Here is a 22,287-nt window from a genome sequence, read left to right on the forward strand (position 1 = left end):
GCAGTCAAATGATATTGGCACTTTCCTGCTAATCTATCTCGTTACTGATCTGTTGAAATTAGGGTGTTGTATCTACAGGCTCCCACAGCGACCGCTTAACATGATTCTATCATTAATAACGTTAAGAATGTTCCACCTCATGAAAATATGAGGCAAGTTGTTTTACTCAACTTTTTTCATTAGACACAGGGGAACATCATTGCATGCCACAACTTTCTAGAGAAAAACCTATTTGACATATTTCCTGTTAGGATTGTAGTGCATTAAAGTAACTGCCTTCAACTGCCAGGAGGTCAGAAAGATACATTACACATGACCTCACTATCTGGAGTGGGAAAAACAAGTGTACCTATGACTAGTTAGCACAATGGCAATCAGACAGGAATGGAACAGATTCCAACTAACACATCATAACCTTCTTGTAGGGCTCAAAACTTTAACTTTTATGTTTTAAAAATGTACATATTTAAATTTACTTTGAATGCTGCAGTATGGGAAAGACTACTGTTAATTCCTTAGTACAAATATATATATTATATTTTTAGGGCTACTGTGAGAACAGTTCGTAGTGTCTTCCTCGAGTTTAGCTCTAGGAGCATCTTAGTTTTCAGTGCCAGAGCAAATTAATAACAGGATAGAAACAGACTCCTGGGGACCTGCAGTGTTACAGTACTGTAGCATTTGTATAAGCAATAGTCTGAATGTGGCTTTGAAATATTAATAATTGTTTGAAGTAATGACATCCAGAGAAAAGGAGGAATCACTGGTTTGATATCATACAATGTCTCATTGACAGACCTTTTATAAATAAATTATCTGCCATGCACGGATAGAAAGTGGCTATGGATAATTCCCAATTAATAAGTGAAAAGAGCACGTGGGTCTTAAAGCTGCTAATGGACAAATTTGTGTTACTTTTAACCCGGGAAGCACAACACATTTCATTTTTTAAATTTCAGCTTCTCTCAAAGTCAAAAAGTTTGGACTGGAAAAAAATGCTGAGACTCCAAGACGTGCAGGCCAGCCTAGGAGTTAGCCTAGAGGAAATGCTGACCATTGTCGAGGAGGTATTACATCCGGAGCCGTACAGCACAGAGGAAATTTGTAAATGCCTGGGAATTAGCCTGGAGGACCTCCGCTCTCAGATCCTGAGTCAAAACACGCAGAACGGTAAGCATATATGAAATACTGTTTTTTACTTTACAGTGTTTGTGTTACATAAAATAGCTCTTTATTAATAAGTGGTGCGCAAATCTCATCAGAATACTTCTCCAGAATCTTGAGAATCTGAATAGTAGAATGGGTATACAGTGGGAGAAGTAGCAGATTAGATTTTAGATTAGTCAGTGTTAGTTTAGAGTCATTTCTAGGTAGATTCAAGGGAGAAGTCTTACGTTAGGCTTCCTTTATAAGCAGAATCTCTAACAAAGCCAGACATTTTGGCTGGTTACAGCATCAATCAAATAAGTCCTGTTTGCTCTCTCTGAACTGGAGTTCAGGGCTAGCATAGGTAGAGACTGTCATTCTGTTTTTGAATGGACAAATACATTACCACTTCATAAAACCTGCATGAGGATGCAAGTCTTCTAGGTCACTCTTTCCTGAGGAAGACATTTCTACTGTATATACATACATATATATCTATATCTATATATCTCTATCCATATAGATATAAAAATGTTGGTGCAGGTAAACAATTTACTATGTAAAGTATTTCCCATATATTCTTGTGTATGATTATACCGTGTAGTCTTGAGTATCGGTGCCAGTGACTTCTAAAAGAAAGAATTGTCTTAGAGGTAGATAGTGGGGTTGCTAATAGTACTTAATAATAGAGCATTTATGAAATAATTAATTTGCATTCGTAGGCATTTCCAACTTAGATTAGGATCTTGCTTTGTGAATTTTAAAGAACCCATACTTCTTTGTTTCCACTCTGTGGCTTTAATGCCTCCACTGTTTTCCACAGCCAAATTATATACTTGCCCAGACTGGTTTCAGGGAGGTATGTATTTGTTGCATGTAAATCAGTAACATATATATACAAAACTGATGCATATATTTAAAAAGTATGCACATCTGGAACAATTGTAAATGTTATACATTGACCAGGGAACAGGTCCTGAACCTATAACCTTTTTTGCAAGCCAGTGATATCAGAGAGCATAAAATTATCTTAGTGTCTAATTACATTGCCAGAGGGGTACCAGCATGGAATATGGTGTCTATCGTTACCTTCATAGGAAGAGCTCTGTTAACTCTGTGCTGTACATAAAAGAATAGAGCGGTCTGTGTATGTGCACTCTACAACATTTTCATGGGGAATTACGGAGTTCTGAGCATAGCGTGCTGTCCCCTAACTCTCCCCTTTATGAAGGTGTACAAGACTCACAAAGATGTTTACAATCCATATACCTGGTTTATAAACCAGGGTTTATAAAGGGTGGATTGGGTTTTTCCACACCCCTTCAGAAAGAAAGGTCTGGATAAGAAGCTGAAACACAAAAGCTGCAGAAGAAACCGAAGGAAATGTTATACTGGGGCTCTGAATACTGTTTGCAGATGTTTGCCGAATGGAATCTCTTAAACTTGTAACACCATGATTTCATTTGATAAGGCCAAATACAATGGGTTATGCTGCAAGTCTCTTTGCGTGTACAATATAAAATTAAATAAGAGATTTCTGTAAAACTATATACAAAAAAGAAACAAGACAGACACAGAAATAACCTCAATCCACTGTCATGTTTTTTGTTAACACACTGAACAAATTGCATTTTATGTTGGCTTTGGAAAACCAGAGGCTATTTGACAAAAATATTTTTCTTATCTCCCCTCTACTTTCCCACCACACTTTAACAACAAAGCCTCGCTTCTTCATGTGAGAAAACCTACCAACAAAGTCAGTCATTTCTGCAGAGCATTTCAGAGTATGGCTGAACTTTTGCTCAACATGAACAAAGAGCTGTAACAGTTACAGGTACCTTTCTTCCTTTGTAAAGCTTGCATTAGCTTTCCTGTTACAATATTACAATGTGAAGTGTAAAATATTTGCCTGAGAAAAACCAGGTAGATCATTTACTGGATTCTACGTTTTCTCTGTGGCTGAATATAAACTGTCAGTAGTTTTAATTCGTTTGTATTATTCAAAATCCAGAGTTAATGTTCTGTACACACACTGTGTCTTATGCTTAAGGATATGGAAGTGCCACATCTGTCATTTTAGCCTGAAGTCAGCTTTCCCTCATCTGCTCCTCCAGTGATGACACTGTGCTTGCCCAAAGTTCTGTATGTATGTAAGGCTGACCAAAGAAAAACTCCAGATCCCAAAGAAAAGTTATACGAACAGGCTTTGGGCAAGTCTCAAGCTGTGACTGGATGCACAACAACTTTTAATCTCTTTTATAGGCAAGTACTCAAGGATTCTCAAGGATTCCTGCAGTGTCTCACTGCTCAGCCCACTTGTTCCCCAGGTTTGGAGAGATACAGGTGCTGCATAAAGCCTCCATAAAGCCTCATGCAGCTGTTCCTTGGCCAACTCACAATCCTGAGTTTAAATCCCCCTTCCAAATGTTTACACGTGGATTGTACTTACAGCTTCTGAACATCTCTAGAACAAATAATATTTCTTACATTTGAAGGTATGCAGTACCATAATTTTGTCTTGGAGTTGAAGGCTTCACAGAACATTTAGTGTGTGGTTATTGTGGGATGTGGAGTATTTATAAGTCTCACCACAAAAGGATACTCGCCTATAAAACAGTGTATTCCTTTAACTATAAGATGTTTTTCCCTCTTAGATGAGTTATTTTAAAACATTTTTTTTTCCTTTTCACATATAAAATTATAATCTAATTTTGTTATTTAGTCCTGGGAATGAAATCATCATCGGAATAACAGGTATCTGTTTACCATCAAGATTTGGCTGTGTAACTGCCCTCTTGTTTGTCCCCCGGGAAGACAATGGATCTAAAACCTTCCTGTAGTTGCAATGAGTGGTGTTTGAATAGCATTTCATTCCCACTGCCAAGTCATCTGTATTAATGGTGATCTCAGTGCAAGAACAATTTTTACTCTCTTTGTGCAGAAAACAACACACAGCTTCATATGAAGGTGGACACAGATGTGCTGCTCAGCGATACATTAAGCTCTGTTGTGTGCATCAGTGGAGTGCCCTTGTCTTACAAGAGCAGAAGTTACCTTCTCAATGGTGAACCTCAGAGCACTTCCTAGCTTATGGGTTGGGGTGACAGCTTCATCCTGCTCCATGTCATGGAGGAAATTGAGCACATACCGTTCTCCTTCCAGAAAGACATGGATTGCTTGGGATGAGCCCCAGCATGTGGCTGCTCCAGGCAGATCCCATATTGGTACAGGTAGAAGCAGACATTTTGGGTGGGCCACAGGTTAGGCACAGGCGCTGAATGTTCGAGGTTAGTTGCAAGAGTTTTGCTAAGGCTCACATTTCCCTGGAGAATTACTTTAAGCTGGTAGTTACCGTTCTCTCAGAGCAGGTGTCTGCTAAATGGGTCACTGAACCCAGCAATGACTGGTCCCTTGGTTTATTTTCAGAGAGCCAGATTACAAACAGTTATTTGAGCAGTCCCAGCAGAATAACTGTTCCCCACTTTGAGGAGGGGGTTCACAATCTGGCTCAAATTAAAGCCATCTGGCAGCATTTTCCTACATACATTATGAGCCAGAAACCTTCACCCTCTTCATGTTCAATCAGCAGGATGCCTGACAGAGAAAGGTACTATTCCACGTGGGTAACGCTGGTAGAAACTGTCCCCTACATGATTTTGCATTGGTGAATTTTTCCTGTTGTAAATTTCTAACAGTTCCATCAGCCATGTGTAGCTCATTAATCTACAGTGAAGCAGATCGTAAGAAGCTGCCAAAGCAGCTAGAAAAAAAATACACAGCCTGAAGAGGCTGGTCTTTTGCTAAAGGTCAGACAGAATTGTACAGGAAGCCCCTAAAGAAAGGAATCTGCTGAAGTTGAAGTTACAGCAAATAATGTGAGTTGCTGGGAAGCCACAGTGTTTAATTGTAAAGGAAAAGTTCCGTCTAAGTGGAGAGTACAGGTTTGCACAGTTTTCATTAAGTTAAAACAAAAAATATGACCATACAGTTGCAAACGCACAGTAAACTTTTCTCTTACATTTAACTAACATTTGTTTGGGACAGATAGCCTAGGATTTTTGTTTATTTCAAGAGACTTTATATGGATTTTGGACAAACTTCCATTAACGTTAGTCAGTTGTGTCTTAACAAATGTCGAGGTTCTCGCTGCAGTGTGAAACATTAGCGCACTGGAAAATGTCACTGCTTCTTTCAAGGGCATTTAGTGGCTGTAAGGGAACTGGATCTAGCTGCTCATAGGTGGTACTACAGAACTCTGTAGAGGAGCAAAGCGAGGGTGCACAGAGGGTCAGCAAGAGTTCTGACATTCTCTGAAAAGCAGAAGTGGAGCGGTAACACAGAGCAGTTAACAGTGGATGAGATTCCTTGAGGACCGTGTCCTCTTGTAGAAATGCAATTAGTGGAGTGATGACCTGAAGGCGGCTTAGTGACAGTCTGACTGCAGGTGAAATGTGCTAAAAACTTTAAAATCTGTAAAAAGCATAGCTCACCCTCACTTCAGTCCACAAGAAATGTTTTTTACATGTGCAGCTGATATCATACAAAATAAATCACAATCTCTATATTGTCTCTTCTGAAAGAGACAAAAAAGACCCCAAGACTCTGATTGTGCCAGCATGCCCAGGTCTAAAATCATACAGCTCCCTCTTGCATGGCAGTGAGTGACACGGAAAGCAGCAGGGAGAAAATACATGGTGATTTTCAACAAACAGTGGCTTCTGGTCAGAGGCTGGATCCTTAGCTGATACAAATCTCCATCAGTGCAAATGGAGCTACATCATTTTTAACAAATAGAACATCAGAACTGGGTACTGCACAGATCCTTTTATGGGAGAAGCATTACTCAAGGCATGTGCTAGACAATTGCTCTTATCCCAGTGTGACATAATGTCACTGCAGCAGGGGTTTTACATTTCTCTCCAGTCACCAGAGAAATGGGTATCAGAGGGCAATTCAGGCCTCAGGTGGGACAAACAGTTCTGCAGGCTGCCCTTCCACTGTTGGGAGAGCGAGCTGAGGATGTCTGCACCCCTCATTTGGAAATTAAGTGGGAGAAACCAGGCCATTATACTTTGCTGTATTAGGAAAACATATGTACATTTTCAAGTAGGTTAAGTACCTGATTTCCATAAACAATAATAGGTTTAAGGACCCAAATGCTTTTAAGGATCTGGCACTAGTTCCCTAAACCCTGCTTTTTTGCTGTCCTCTGAGCCCAAGAGGGCAAGAGCTTATAACCAGTCCTGGGTAACACTGCATGCTTTATTTCGAGCGCTTCGGTTTCTCTTCTTTCAGAGCCCTGCAGCCCTAGCTCACATATAAACTAATCAGTTGTGCACACTTAAGTTTTCTTTTAACCGTGACAGAATGTGGCTTAGGACATCTCTCTCTTTTAATTGTAAAAGACGTGGTTGTTTTCCCATGAAGCACACAGATTCTGATCAGCTCCTGCACCCTTCTAAAATCAGGGGTTCCACAGCTCCTTGGCATGGCCTATTAATTCAGATCTTGCTTCGGTGGATCTGATATACAGGCAGTGATGGAAGCAAAAAGGTTCAAATATAGATGTAATTTCTGGAAATAATGTGTGCTGTGCTATCTTTTATTATATGGAGATGGTTTGTTGGACTGCCCATCCAAACAGAAGAGATCCAGAGTTCCTCTATTACCAGAAGCATTTGGTGTTGATAGCTGAAAGTATGCGAATTGTTTCCTTGCTTTAGAATAGGACTTGCAGAGAACAGAGGTGTTTGCTGTCCTGAAGAAAATTCTACCTGAACAGCAAATATGCAGCCAGAGAGAAAAGCAAACTGTACTAAACCTGTTCCAGACATAAACATTGCTTTCTGAAATAAAGCGCTGTCTGTAAACAACCAACAGCTAACATAACAACGATAGACTTTACCCAATACTAATTCTGTAAATATCCACAAAGGACAAGTCTGAAAATAGCACACAGCCACTCTTGCTCATTTGAGAGCCGCTTGCCAGGATTGCATTCACACTGAGAGAAAGCCAGCGTCGAGGCAGCAGCTTCTCCCCTACACCCACTGACTGTCCCCCAGATGAGCGCTGCCCGGAGCGCAGCTCACACCTCCGGCACACCGCAGCGCACAGTGCCCACTGCAGCCCCAATCCCTAACACAACCAGCACAACTCAGCCCCAGAGATTTTAAAGGTAATCTGGTCAGTAGGAACATTGCTCTACCAAAGGGTGGTCTCTGAATCAATCGCAGCCTTTGGCAAGTCTCTTGCCTTACAATTGAAAACAGACATGTTTTCAGTTCATTCTTTGGGTTACTACTGTTCAATGGTGATTTACAAGAGAGTGTGAGCTATGGCAATCTCTCACGCAACTTTAGATATTCCCTAAATGAATGCACATTTAGAAATCTCCTTGCTCTAAAACAATGGCTTATAAGAAAAGCATATTTAAAGAGACACCATCCTTAAAAAATGCCAAGCGGCCTTTCTCTAACATAACAAACACCAAGGCGTGCTCCACAGAACACAGCACAAGTAACTCCAGCAGTAACAAAACACAGTGGGGTGAAACACACCTCTGGGTGGGATGAGAGAACACACTTTTCCCCGTGATACTCACAAGAAGATGTTTCTGTGGGGCACCCAATTTTGTCTTTTCTATTGTAATGTGAAATGCAGTCAGAAGGGCTGCTCAAAAGGCAGCGTCAGAGCATTTCTCAGTAGCAGGCTGAATGAAGTTACAGAATACACTGCACTAGAAGCATTATCACCAGTAGCAGAAAACTCCTGTGTTCAATATTTCTCTATCATTTTAGACTATTTATGTCCCTCTCAGCACTATATTTTCAGCATTTACAGTTGTGATTTACACTTATTCTGGAAAGATAAGAGGAGATCATGCAGATGCTAAGTTTTAGTAAGGGATGCAATCTGGAGAGCACACATGCAGGTCTTCACACTGGACAGAATTTTATTTCCAGTCCATCAAGGAAGACTTGAATGTACAACTGCAAATGTTGATTTGCCCCAAATCTGGGGCTTGTCTGTCTCGATTTGTCCTTTGACCTCTGTTGGAGTGTTTCATCAGCCATCTTAAAAAGTGAGAGGGACCAGAAGGCAATAGCAGGAAAGGGTCCTTGTTCTGGAGGAGAACTGACATGTAGAACCAAACTGAGGGATACTCTGAGGTGCTTGAGCTGCATGGATGAAACATACTACAGCAGGTGTCCCAAGTAAAGATTTCCGTTCACTTATCTAGTATTTACAACTCAAAAAGCTTAAGTAAACCAATTTTATCATCAATTGTCATGCATGCTTCTGTAATACTTCTTCAATAGCAGTTACAAGTCCATGGTATTGAAACAAACAGAAATGTACTGGGTGAGGAAAAATAATGACCTACAACAGCCTAACCCTCCTGTAAGTCACAGTAGTTCGATGGGCTTTTAACCACAGACATTCCCTTTGCTGCACCCCACTGTCCAGGCTTGGCGGAGGTCCCTGCCCTGATGGCCACACAGGTTTGAGCTCCCTCCCATCCATCCCAGAGGAACTGCTCTATTTTTCGTGGCATGATTACAAAACGTCAGCCAAAGTCTTTGCACCAGCCTTTGATCTTAGTAGGTCAGTGCTAAGAGGGACTTGTTTGGGCTTCTCTCTTCATGTCTACGCAGGCAGCACTGACACTGGATGGTAACATACCAAAAATAAGCCCTCAAAATCAAACTGAAAGCACCTGCTTCCTTCAGCATGCCATTAACACATGCAGGTGAGCCTGCACTGTGGAAATCAGAGAGGGCTTCCTTACCTAGGCAGCAGGAAGAATGAATAATGTCATTTCAATTTATTTCATTAAAAAAAAAAAAAAGGGAGAAAAGAAAACTTCTAAAAAGAAAGAAAGAAAGAAAGAAAACAAAAAAGGTCTTTCTGTACTGTTACATAACTGATGCAGATTAGGCCTGGAGCAGTTGCACACAGTGCCCAGGCCAGCAGGTGCAGGCAGCCTGCAGGGCACGAGGCACTCTCCAGTGCTCCTATGACTCCATCTCTATAGTTTGAATCTCATCCTCTTAAAATGACACTCTTTCTGATATGTGCATGAAGTTGTAAAGCTAGAAAAATGTGCACAATATGTTTTGATGAAATGTAAATACCACATTATTTGGGCTTTTAAAGATGTGGGTGAGCTTTTGGCAGAAGTTTTTGACAGAGTTTCAGTGTAGATTGTTCTAATATGAAATATTAATTAATAAAAATAATTATTTTACTATGTTTTTATATTTCATTACTCCTTTTCTAGTAAAAATTGCTAACCGTGGTACTTCATATTTTCCTTTTGTTTAGTTTCCACCTTCAAGTTATACCAGCGTGCAAAGCACGTGTATAGCGAAGCTGCCAGAGTGCTGGAATTTAAGAAGATATGCAGCGAAGCACCTGACAATGCAATCCAGCTGCTGGGAGAATTAATGAACCAGAGCTATATCAGCTGCAAGGAAATGTATGAATGCAGCTGTCCTGAACTGGATCGGCTGGTAGACATCTGCCTGTAAGTTCTGACCACAAGGAAGAGTAATCCCTTGTTGAGAATATTGTTTGAAATGATGAGAAAAGATGACATTGTTGGCTATTGCAATTTTAAAATGAAAGTATTCTTGTCTCTTATTACAGAATTAATCTCCTGCAGGGACATTACATGGTCAATTGTTTCCCTACTGACATCTGTGTAATACTTTCAGATGAAAGCTGCAGTTTATGGCTTTATTACAGGCTTTGCTTTTGGATTGATTCATCATCACAAGTGTTGTGTTAGAATGTGTCAGCTTTTTTTTTTTAAGTTGTGGAAGTCATAACTGGTTTTCTTTAAGCATCATCTTGGTTGCTTTATTTGAACCCTCTCACTTTTCAAATATTACTTAACCGTTTAAGAACTGCCACCATGGGGTGGATGCTTCTAGAGCATAAGTTAACTGTTAGGCTGCTTTGAAATCATAATGGTATATTGTTAAATGTTACCGCATTTTTTCCTTTTTACTTGAAAAGGCATTTTGTTTAGGGCACCAGATAGCTTGGAACGTGGCTGGCCGTTTAAATGATGAGCATGCTAACCAATGCAGAGGCTGACTCAGCTTCACCTGAGCCTTCACACTGTTCAGCCTCCATCCCTGCCCCAGCCTCATTCATTTGCTGCATTCCCTAACTCAGTTTGGCTGCAGTAAATCAGACCTCTCAACTGCAGAATACATTCCCTGTCGTTTGCCCCTTCTCTTTCTCTTACTCCTCCCCAAGGAGCAGGCCATTATTTTCATAACTCTTCTACAGTGGATAATAAAATCTGGTATAACCGTGTGTGAACAGAGAAAGTAAAAATGAATACTTAGTACTCACATCTGATATGGTATTTCATCCGCACCACAGCAACAGCACAAAAGGATGTACACACTTCACTTAATTCCCTTCTTTTTTTTTCTGGTACGTTTAATCACGGAGCAGACAAATTATGCTAACTTGAATCTAAATTCAGTTTCCATGAGAAGAAATCAGTGCTTGGTAACCACTTTAACAGTGGCATAAGGGAATAAACAGCTGCCCAGCCAAGCCATCTCACTGCTACTTTATCCCTGCCACTGCCAGCCCCCTCTCCCAGCTGCTGCCCTCATTCATTTCATCACAGATCCTGGAGATGCCACCTCTATAGTTCTGCTCACCTTTTGCAGTTCCTGTTCTCCATGGGGAAGGGCATGCATGATTTAGGAAACTCTGCCCTAAGACAGAGCATTAAGAGGTTACTGCCGTTCCAGAAGGGAAGTGTAGTGTGCCATAAGTGTTTGCAAGCCTGAGGTCAAGGAATGTTGTTTCCCTGTTGTGCAGAATTAGAGACTATAAAAGTATCATATCTTTTCTCCAAATCTCTAAATCTTTGAGAAAACAGAATCTGCTTCAGTTTAACATTAATAAAAGGAACACCTTACCATTTAAAAATGAAGGTTACAAAAGCACTTCTTTACCAGCAATCACTTTTTAAACATATATACATGTATATATTACTAATACATTAGTCTGGCTTATAATGAAAATACGAATTTTACCAAGAGGCAATATGCCATATGCATTCTTACTTTTATAGTCATACACATTTATTAAGTTGTAATACCCATTTACCAGGTTTGTAAATTGATACAGTATGATACTGATGAGTATTTAATACACCAGGTTAGTCTCATTAATTTGGCAGACAAGATGGAAAGCCAGAAAACCACAAACTTAAAAACCAAATGCAGGACTTCTGGACATTCACAGATTGTTTTGCATGTGGGATGCACATGCTGTTTTGTGATAAAACACAGAAGTCCTGATAGCACTGGACAGTCTGGTAGTAATTTAACAACATAATTTTTGTTCCTTCTCTTGGGAGCCATTCCTGTATGCAAGGCACAGGCCGAGTTCAGTCTGTTATATCACACAGCGGTCACATAGCAGAATAAGCTACAGCAGTCCCTCGGTCAGTGAGGTGATTGCAGCATGGCTGTCCCACCTACTTAAGGAGGGCCGTCTCCAGAGTCAGTTGAAGACAAGAATTGTGCTCTATGGAGTTATGAAGAAGCATGGGCTGCAAAGTCCAGATCTGGTACCAGTTATCAGCAGCCTATGCTGTGACTCCGCTGACAGAGGAAAAGCCTTACAAAGTAACCTCTGTGTTATTGTTAGTTACAGTAACTTCCCAATATTGATTTCTTGGTCAGTAGTACCAGATAGCTGAGCTCTGAAAATGTAACCAGCCACATCAGGAACCTTCTCTGAAGTGTTCTAATAGGGCAGGTTGTCAGAAATGCTGAGAGAAAACTACCATTTCAAATAGGTATAAGCTATTAAGTTGTACACTACAGCATGGAGTTACCTGTGCTACATTGAGTAAGCTAGTACTGATGTTTGCAGTAGTGCATAGCAGAACGAATCCCAGTACAGGGATGGAAATTCTGTTTCTCATTTGTGCTGAGCTCTGTGCTTTCACAGCTCAGCAGCCTAGCTTGGGTGTCGTGCCACTGGCTTGTAGGCAGCAGCACCGACATAGCCACAGAACCAAAAGGAAAGGAGTAAGCAGTCAGGATTTCACTAAATTGAATTGAAATTAATCAGAGCGTTTCAGTTCCATGGACAAAGATACAAATAGTGAAGAAAAAAGTGATTTGTGTGCCCACGTTACATCACATTTCTAACTTACCAACAGCAGTGCCCATGGCTACTGTGATGGGCATAGCTGTGTGCCACAGCAGAGTGAAATTTGTAAAAAATGATTTCTAACTGGTATGTTTTAAATGATTGCAACTGTTTTTTATTATATTCATTGCAAAAACCAAATAAATTATTAGGTTATTCTTTACAGTCTTATCCCATCATGAATATTTCTTAAGAAATACCTCCTTTCGTAGAAGTTTAGTAGTCAATAATGACTTTCTGATTAGAGTTGTAAAAGCCTATAGCTATTGTGGAGATGCACGCAGCTTAAGCCAGCATGTAATTTTTAAAACCATTGGGAAAAAAACTCAATTTTTCTCAAGTTGTGCATTAAAAAATGAAGGCATGTAAAATCTCCAGTCACTCTAGGAAACCTTGGCTGATGTGACTACAGGAATGGCCAGCAACTACATAAATTACATTCTTTACTTCAAATGATATACAGCTGCCCTGTAACTTTAAAAAGCCCTTCCAAAAATACATTCCACAGAATTGCCCAAGTCTACTGCTGCTCTCTCCTTACAAGGTTTAAACTGTGAAGAATAATCTGCATATCCAGATGTTTTCTGTTTTGCCTAGATCTTTATGTTTTACTGTACAACATCTGCCAAGAAGGAAAGGGATCCATACTTGCTGTGGTTTGTAGTGCTGAAAAGCATAACCGCCAGTGGGTCAGTATTTTATTTTTCACGAAGACAGAAGACCTGTACTTTGTCTAACCTCTCTCGTGCTATTAATAGCTGATTTACCTGTTTGGCCTTTTAAAACACAGGTGGTTTACTAAACAGTTAAGGGACAAAAAGTTGAAACTGAGCTCACAAATTCCTTAGGTGTTTTATCCCCGACTGTTTGAATGTTGCAAATAACTTTCATTCCTCTATTCTCCATCTTTTGGAGGTATAATTTTTGTTACCTGCAATGCCTCTCCCAGTTGAAGACGGCTGAATCCTCTATGATCACATTTTAAATGGGGTGGTTCTTATGTTATATCCAGGTGCATTATTTTCTTAAGCCTGGAGCTACAGCATGATTTGAAAGACCAATTATCAAAAAAACCCAACATGTTTGCAGCACTTTCAGAGACAAAAAAAACCCAACAAAAGTTAAAGATGTTATTCAAATGCACACTGAGCTACAAAACAAGTACACACCACAACACCCCGTAATTTATATTGAAATCTCATCATGTTAACTCCATGCTTTCTAAATAGCTGGATCACAAATATGAGCATTTTGAATTAACAATATTGCTCAGTGTTTTTCACCTCTCCCAACAGAACTGTTTTTAAAACGTGGTATTGCAGTGTCTTACCTATCACTACTATATCCCAAACTGCAACTGTTGTTGCAAGAGTCACTGTTTGCTCTTACTTCTCCTTTCTTCATAAATGCATACTTTAAATGCTGGTGCACAAGAAAAGAACATGCGACTATGAATCCTACTTTACCAGAAGAGTCTAACGCAGGACTGAGCTGAGTGAGACTCAATGGAAAAGGCAGTCTCAGACTTGTTCCACCATTCACTTTCTCATGTTTGGCGTAGGTAATTCCTGTGCACTGCCTCCCCAACATGTGCAGAATTAGGTGCTGGCTTCCAGCCTCTGCTCATCCCAGGTGCCCGACATCCAGGTGTCAGAGTGCCAAACTCCTCAGCGTTACGCCCTCAGCATCGGATCACATCACCACATTTGAAACTGGTAGCCACAGTGTTTTGAAACGCAGTGACTTCAGCTCTGAAACAGGCATATTTTCTGCCTACATTATGCTTTATTTCAACTAAGTATTTTAAAATGACTCAGTAAAAATGAGGCATGAGAGCATGACCACAGAGAATTATGAAATCAATGAAAGGTTCAGAACAATTCTGAAGGGATTTCAGTTGCCCACCAAAATAAAAGCCAGACACCATCTGAAATACAACGTTCTGACTGAGGTAACAGACCAAACGAATACAGACAGTTGATTTACCGCTTTGAAAAGAGGATTGGGCTTTACAAAGTCAATGGGAATTTCCCTATTGATTGCAATTGAGACTGGATTGGATCCTGCTCATTTTAGGAGGTTGCTCCATGGACCATAAACTACAGAAAATTGCATCAGAGAATGAGTGGCTTACAGGAATAATAAGTAAAATAAAACACCAACAGGAAATAAAGAAGGAACATAAAATCGAGTCAATATGCAGGGTGGCACCACACAGACACACTGAAGAAAGTGTTTCTATTCAAGAAGATGTGTAAGCATGTTTAGAATGAAACACATATGTAAGTACTTGCTTGAAATATGACCTAAACTTCTACTAACCCAGCAGTATACCACATTCATTTAACATAAAATGCACATATGAAAAATCACTACAGCCTATTTGGAATGAGCTGTCATTTTCTAATACATCGTTATCATGACGCTCACTCTCCTAAAACCAATTCTAGGGCCAGGAAGTCTCAGAAAAGCATGGATCTTAGAATCATATCACAAGTACTTGTTTGCAAATCAGATTAGACCTCCCACGAGAATTAAGATTTCAAATGAGTTTTCTAAACCATCCTGCTCTATCAATGTTAGAAACATCCCAAAGAAATTCATTGGCTGCCACGTGGTATTTTCCTACTTTTTTTTTTTTGAATCTAACTAAAGATAAGCAGCACAGGTCAGCAAACTAATGAAAGTAATTCATCTAAGTTCTAATGACGTGGCATCTGAATGTTGCACAGTATTGGCACGGGATTTGCTGCAGGACATTTCCAGCAGGCTTGTATCTTGAGACTGGGAATGGTTTATATTTCCAATGTTTTATTTGTCATTGTTCTCTCTCTTCACCCTCCTTATTAAGGGCATTTTTCTTCTCCTTTTGAGAATATATTCTTATTTTACCTTTACTGCTGTAAATCTGTTAAGTTCATGTGTCTCCTCTAAAGATGGATACCTATCCCAGTCCTTTCAGCATTAACAGATGTTTGACTCTGTATGACTTCTTAGGAGTTTCTGAACTCTCCTTTTCTTGACCAGCCCTCTCTGTAGTCCTGCGGAAGAAGCCTGCGAATCTTCAGCATGTTTTAGATCTGTCCTGGAAGAATAGAGCTATTTGTCTTTGCCACATTAGAAAATGGCTTGCATGCCTACATCCTGTGCAATTAGCTTATGAACCCTCTTTTGTTATTTTTGTCATGTATTTCTGTTTTCACTTCTGATGCCTTATGAATGTTGCTAACAAAATCCCTTTTCTTCCCCTGCTTTCTTCATCTCGGCTGTGCTGTGATCCTTAGAACAGCTGATGTTGAAGCACTGTAAAAGAGGATGACTCAGAATTGACAGAAATGACTACACTGCAGTTTAAAGCGTTGGAATTTTTTTGTCCAAAATGGTAACTACGGATTGCTGGACTATCATGTGCAACCAAGTGAACTTCAGCAAGTCAGACGACAATGGTGTATTTTGAGTTCAGTATTCACTAATTTTCTGTAGGAATTTTATATATGACAAATTATCCCCTTCTAGTTTATTTTTCATTATTTTTTCTATTATTTTGTTTTAGGCAATTTGGGGCCATCGGGTCACGTCTGACTGGAGCTGGATGGGGCGGCTGCACTGTGTCAATGGTGCCTACTGACAAGCTGAATACTTTCCTAAAAAATGTTAAAAAAGCTTATTACCAAAATGATGGCCAAAGGTTAGCACTGGAGAATAATGGTCTCTTTGCTACCAAACCTGGAAGAGGAGCTTTGGTTTTTGTTGAGGCTTAAAGAACATAACAATTGTAAAGAAACTATGTAGAGCATTTATAACTGGCAGGACTTCCCATGCCACAGTAAATGAAAGCCTTTTCTGGGTTTTATTATGAGTAGTTGCTATTATCAGAATATATTTCTGAAGAAGGAATTAATCAGAAACACTGATTACAAAATCTGTTTTTCCCAGTATTAAAATATTTTCAGTGTAAATGCTGATTTACCAAAATCTATTGACACATTGAAATTGAAAAAGTGATGATTGTTTATTACAGCAGATCTTTTCTTTTCCTTTTTCTGCCATAAAAGCAAGACCAAGTAGAGCACCGAACTATTCTCCTGAAGGGTAGGAGCCCTGCCATGTGTGCAGGGCTGCTCAGTGCTTAGATCAGTGGCCAGATGTTGTTTCTGGAATCCTTGAAAACGGAAGATCAACCTGATGAATTAAGAAAAACAAAAATGGATGGGCCTTGCTGAATGTGACATGTTTTATGCTAGTCTCAGATACAATTATTACTGTTGCAATTAATGATAATATTGGAGGGGAACCTGGGGGCCAAATAAAACATTGGGAACACATTATGTTAAGCAGGAAACCTTAACTTCTAGCTATAGATCTTCTGTATCTTGGTGTGAGGGTGACTTACGAATATTTCAGTGAGAATGCTATCTGTGACCTATACAACAAGACAGCATACTTGCCTTACTAAACTAATGAACAAAGAACAAAGTAAAGTTTGGCTTTGAGTTGTCCAAGTACCTTATACTCATTTTTCAGTCCTAGCTGCGTGTTTACTAGGTAGATGAATTTGCATTTTCAGGCAAAACTGCTATGGAGGATTAAATATAGCCACAAACTGCACTTTCCTTCAATTCATGCAGTGCCTAAAGAAGCTCCCGACAGGCTCCAGGTTGTAACCACAATATACTGGAAACATAACACCCACAGTTGAGTGCCCTTCTCAGTAGGAGAAATGATAATGGTCACACAAAGGGGTGACTGTACATTAAGATCTACCTCTGCTTCCAGGAGATCAGCTTCCTGTGCCCTGTTTCACAGCACACTAACTGGCACTTCTCTGCTATCTACAATGAAAACACAGAAGTTTTGCTCATGTCATAACCCTTTTAGCCATAAAAGACATAACGTGCATATTTTTATGATGTTAAGCACATGTGAATGTCCAGAAGTCTGCATCATATTAGAGATCTCTCCGAAGAGATCATCTGTACATTACCCATACTAAGTCAGGCCAGAAATGAATTCTTAGAGGCTACTAATTCTGTGAGAGGACTCTGCCAAATTTGAGCACAGCAGATGAACAAGAGCCAACGCAGACCGCCAGATCTTTTCAGGAACCTCAGAGGGGACATGTAATGGTAATAGTATCGCTAAAGAAGATTGTAGAAGAATTTTTGTAGTCTGACAACCAGGAAGAGTGGAACAGAAAATACTGTAAGATGAAGCAAATCAAACACTTGAGAGAAAAGGACAGGGTCTGGGCACAAAGAGGAGAAATGAAGAGATGGGATTTAGAGGGAAGACAGTTAAAAGGATACAAAGAGGGAAACAAGGGATAAGGAAGACAGTAAAGAACAGGAGCTATAATTACAGAAAGGTTTACTCTCTAAACATTGCCTAACACTATCAATGGAAATGTAATATCTTGTAGTCCGCTCATAATGTGCAGCAGATGTGCTGCGCTTGCAACCAAAGCTGTAAACATAAGACTCCAAAAATCAAATAACTATTGGTAAACATCGTCAAGAAGTTCCAAGTTAACCAAGAGATTTCGAGGAAAAATAAAGCCATGGCTTTACTACCACCTGTCTTAATAAATACCATCCTTTGTTTGAGCGAATTCCTCCTTATTATCCTCTCATAGAAACGGCGTACAACACAGTGCATACCAGTTCATTCAGTAATACATTTGAATTGAGCTTCAGCTGTAATAATGGAAGCTCTAACCACTGTATAAGAAGAACAAAGATATTTTAGATTCTTTTTTATTTCTTGAGAATGTCACACACTGTCATGGAAGCTTCCCAAAAACATGTGGGCAAGTTTATGGGCTGCACTGCATTTCTGTGAATCGTATAAATGATATCCTCATAAACAAAGAAGAGGAAAGCAGAAAACTGGCACAATGTAAAAGAGTAAAAAAACAAACCTTCTAAACTTCTGATTCATTTTTTTCCTTTCTCTTTTAATTGCTTCAGTGTTTTTACCATAACTTGGCTGTAATCTGCAATTAATAAAAACAATTTTTAAACAAATTGAATGAATTCATTCCTGTTTTATTGTTATTTGCTTTTTAAACCTTTGAAGACTTTTTTTATATTATTGTTTTACAAGAAAAAAGAGCATAAGAATGATACACCAACAATGTGTAAAGTAAGCAGCAAGAACTTCGGTAGCTTTTCTCAGAGCAAAGCGAAAGGATTTCAGATGAGAATTTTTGCACATAAAGCAGCAACATCTGAGCACATTAAGGCTCTCCAGATCTGTATTTTAAATAACTTTTTCTACCTATATCTCTTTTGCAGTTCAAAATAAAATAATGCAAATCAGTATATACACACACATTTGGAAAACAACCAAAATCCAGTGTCAGAGAACATACGTAGAGGTGACTCATACTATTAGCACAAGCCATGATTATCATCACTGGAGTGCGATTTCGTTTATTGCAATGTCTGACTGTAATTCATTCAATCCTGAGTTTAATCTTACTGTGCAGTAAATGGGTCCTTAGCCTTTCCAAAAAGGATTTGGAATAGAGACACAGTCAAACATCCAACTGCAGCAATATTGGCTGGTGCCATATTAATACTCTGTATTATCTTAATCTCATTGACATGTACTTCTTCATCTCAATATTTGCTGACTCCATTATCTTGTACATAGGAATATACTCATGATCTCAAACAGAAGAGTAACTTTACCATTCACTTGATGGAAGTGAATCATGACTGTCTATTTGACATTTGCTCCCTTGGACTTGCTCTACACACAAACGTATAACACTACTTGCTTAATACGTAATATACAGTAATTACTTGCATAACACCTTCAGGAACATTAGTTTCTAAATGAACATGATCTGAATGTCAGTTTTTATGTTAGTAACTGCTGTGCACTCAGTATAATCCTGAAATTCCTGAGTCCATGTGCCCCTTTCATAACATCTTGATAGGTCAGAGCGACTGCTGTGCTACAATTTCAGTCAAAAGAAAGGTTTGTGCTTTCAGCTAACTTAGAAGTTGTTTGTATGCTCAGTCTCAACCAGACACAGCCATACACACACTGAACAATATTCACAAGATCTTGTTCTAAAAAGAGATACCATGCAAATCATTCCTGTTGTGGATAGGACTAAAGTCGTTCTTCCTGATTCTTGGGACTATTCTGCTTCAGCAAGAAGAAAGCTCTATGAAAAGACTTAATGCTGCAGCAACAGCATGAAAGCCAGACTAGGAAAGCTTAACATCACTAAACCTGTGAATTTATTATATTATATTAGATTTTAAATGCTGATTTTGAGAGGGAAGCCTTGCTGTGGATAAGTCACTGGTTCGCACTGTTGTTGCACTGCAGAAAGCAGGACAAGGGGATATGAAACTAGCTGAGAATCGCTCCCTGTGAAGCACTGCTAAGCAGTACTGCTGTCATGTGTGCACTACTGCAGCTCTTCCAGCCTTGCCGGATGTATTGCTGCACGATTGGAGATTCAGTATCACATAAAAGGAAGACAAAAGTTGAATGGCATTCTTGATCATCTGTCTTATAATTTGCCCTCTGGTTTGGGACTTGTATTAAAAGTAGTTAACAGGATTCCGCAGGACACCACATTACAGCCTGTGATAACAGCGCCGCGTTTACTAAGGAAAGGGATCTGCCACCGCAATGCCAGCAGTACCTCACACCTCTGCAAGCTGCCTCACCGCGACCGCACTGCTCATTCTAAGGCGGGAGGACCATGCTTTAAATGTTACCTTGGGAACTGGTGTTCTCTGGGCAGACTTTGTTCCCTTGGGTCATCCACTCCTACCAGGAAGGCCTGCAAAGGAATGTTTCCTGGAACTGCTTTGGTCTCCGCAACACTGAGTTCAGCAGAACCTGGTTTTACCCCAGCCCATATGCCCTAGCAACCAGTTCATTCCGTAGGGTAACACAGAGCATGGGCTCACATGTAAGACTGCCTTGCCTAGAATCTTACACGCAGCTAAGGAACGCATTCCAAATTTATGGTATGTGAAAGACTTATTAATGGAAAAACTGCAAAGGAGTGGGGAAAAAAAAACAGCAAAAAGAGTGAGAAGACACTAAGAAGCTTTCAGAATTAATAGGCAAATAAAACGCTTGAGAGCCATTTCCAGTGGCAGTGGTTCCTGCAGAAGCAACAAACTAGATGAGGATTTATACTAAAGCATTCGGTATATTTATTGGATTTTAACTCCAATGCATTTAGAGAATTGCTATTGTCTCCTAAGCTCCACTTTGTTGGCCAAAATCACACATTAATATTAAAAGAAGAAAGAAATTCTCTCTCCACAAAAGCATGCCTTTCTACACTTGGCACATGAGGCTCAAATAACTCAATAAAGATTAGATGTACTTCATACTGAAGCACACTGGTGCCCAAGCAGCTGTCTTCTTTCCAGCCAAGCTGCGTGTGATTTGGGATGGGAGTAAGAATATGCTCTATTATCCAACAACCAAGCCAAATGTGGTTGTTTTTTTAAATCCAAATTCATTTTTCAAGTAACACTGAAGCAGGTTTGTGTGAAACTCTTACTGCAGTACCTGATAATTATGGAAGGCCTTCTTTTCGCCAGATTTCATATAATGGAGGATTTTTTAATTTTTTTTCCCCCCATTTTCCAGCTTCTTACCTGTCCCTTACATGTCATGTACATATCTAAGGTTGGCTGACCTGCTCTGAATTCAAAGGGGATTTTGTGTGCGTGTTTTCACTGATTAAACAGCAGTAGCAATAGAATTAAATCATTAATTGCTGAAGAATTTTCCATTGTTTCTCTCCCAGTGAACATCCATCCTTTCTTGTAACCATTCCCTTCTTCTCCAGGCACCCATCTTAATTCTTCTCTGTACAAATATCTTACAAGACCCTATCCCTGAGGAAGGATTCAGAGAGCCACTTCTAAGCAGCAATAGCAGCTGCACAAATTATATATATATTTTTTTGAAGGTCTAAACCTCATTTTATGATATTAGAAACATTCAACTCTGATTTTCATAGCTGACTTACAAGGTCAAACAGGAAACAGAAGCTAAAGTCGGAACCCAAAGACTCTAGCAAGGCTTTTGCAGAACTCCTGCCTGAAAAAGTTAACGCTCTGCAGTTGAATCATGAACTGAATCAGAGCCAAATAATAAGAATAGAAATATTGGGGGACAAAGAGTTAACAATCAATGGAGAAATATCTACTGAGCTGCTTTAAGTCTGTTATAGGCAGGCCTGGAGGCTGTAAAGATATATTCATTTACATTCCTGTGTAATTCAGTGTAGAGCACATCCCAGTGTAGCAGCAGCAGAACAGATGATGAGCTTTCACAAGACCTTTCCTATTTTTTTTCCATTTCAGAAGGCCTTTTGAGAGAACAAGAGGAAGCCTGGGCCTTTTGTTTCTGAAGATCTATAATCTGATGATGGCCAATGGGGAGAGAGTGGGGCACTGTTGGAACTGATTTTCAATACTTCCTCTAGAGGGAATATGATGGCCAATGTAAGCGGCTTCAGAAGTCAGACTTACAGGCCTCTCGCTATTGTTGCTGAAAAATTCCACAATTTATTGTCTTGCCTGAAATTCATAAAATATTTAACTTCCTTGACTATGAGATTTCAGGGTGCTGCCCTCCAAAGCTGCTTTCTGGTAAGCCCTTGTTAGGGGTGGAGATCAAGTGACCGAGCTCAGCCTCAAAGGCTGAGAAAGCAGGACGAGTACCACCGAGCCAGCAGCTCCACGTGGCTGGATGGGAAGGCCTGAGACTTCCTGGGGACTATTGGAAAAGCAGTTCTGAATCCATTTCTCTGACCCACAGAATGTCTGAATACTCTGTCCGAAATTCTTTTCCACCACAGAACTGTCAATACTATGAAAATAATCTGTTGCATAGTTAGTCATAATAAATTAAGATTTCATGTCTGAAGATGAATTCTGTGACCTGTGT

At 39.7% G+C, this 22,287-nt stretch overlaps 2 protein-coding genes across 4 annotated transcripts in view; one reads left to right on the forward strand and one right to left on the reverse strand.

The window, feature by feature from the left end:
* GALK2 (galactokinase 2) overlaps positions 1-18,368 on the forward strand; it is a 48,558-nt gene extending 30,190 nt beyond the window's left edge. For 2 of the 3 annotated variants that reach the window (NM_001030557.2, XM_040706394.2), the window contains 3 exons: positions 960-1,170; positions 9,475-9,676; positions 15,899-18,368. In NM_001030557.2, coding sequence (NP_001025728.2) covers positions 960-1,170; positions 9,475-9,676; positions 15,899-16,106 — 621 coding nt within the window. In that variant the 3' untranslated portion in view covers positions 16,107-18,368. Of the gene's footprint in view, positions 1-959; positions 1,171-9,474; positions 9,677-15,629; positions 15,721-15,898 lie in introns of those variants that run through there. The other variant, XM_040706395.2, reaches the window with a different exon arrangement.
* The window catches only part of FAM227B (family with sequence similarity 227 member B), a 121,586-nt gene that overhangs the window by 23,409 nt on the left and 75,890 nt on the right, over positions 1-22,287 (reverse strand). The gene's annotated exons all lie outside the window — the stretch shown is intronic.

Source organism: Gallus gallus, chromosome 10, assembly GCF_016699485.2.
Source record: "Gallus gallus isolate bGalGal1 chromosome 10, bGalGal1.mat.broiler.GRCg7b, whole genome shotgun sequence".
NCBI classification, from domain to species: Eukaryota; Metazoa; Chordata; class Aves; order Galliformes; family Phasianidae; genus Gallus; species Gallus gallus.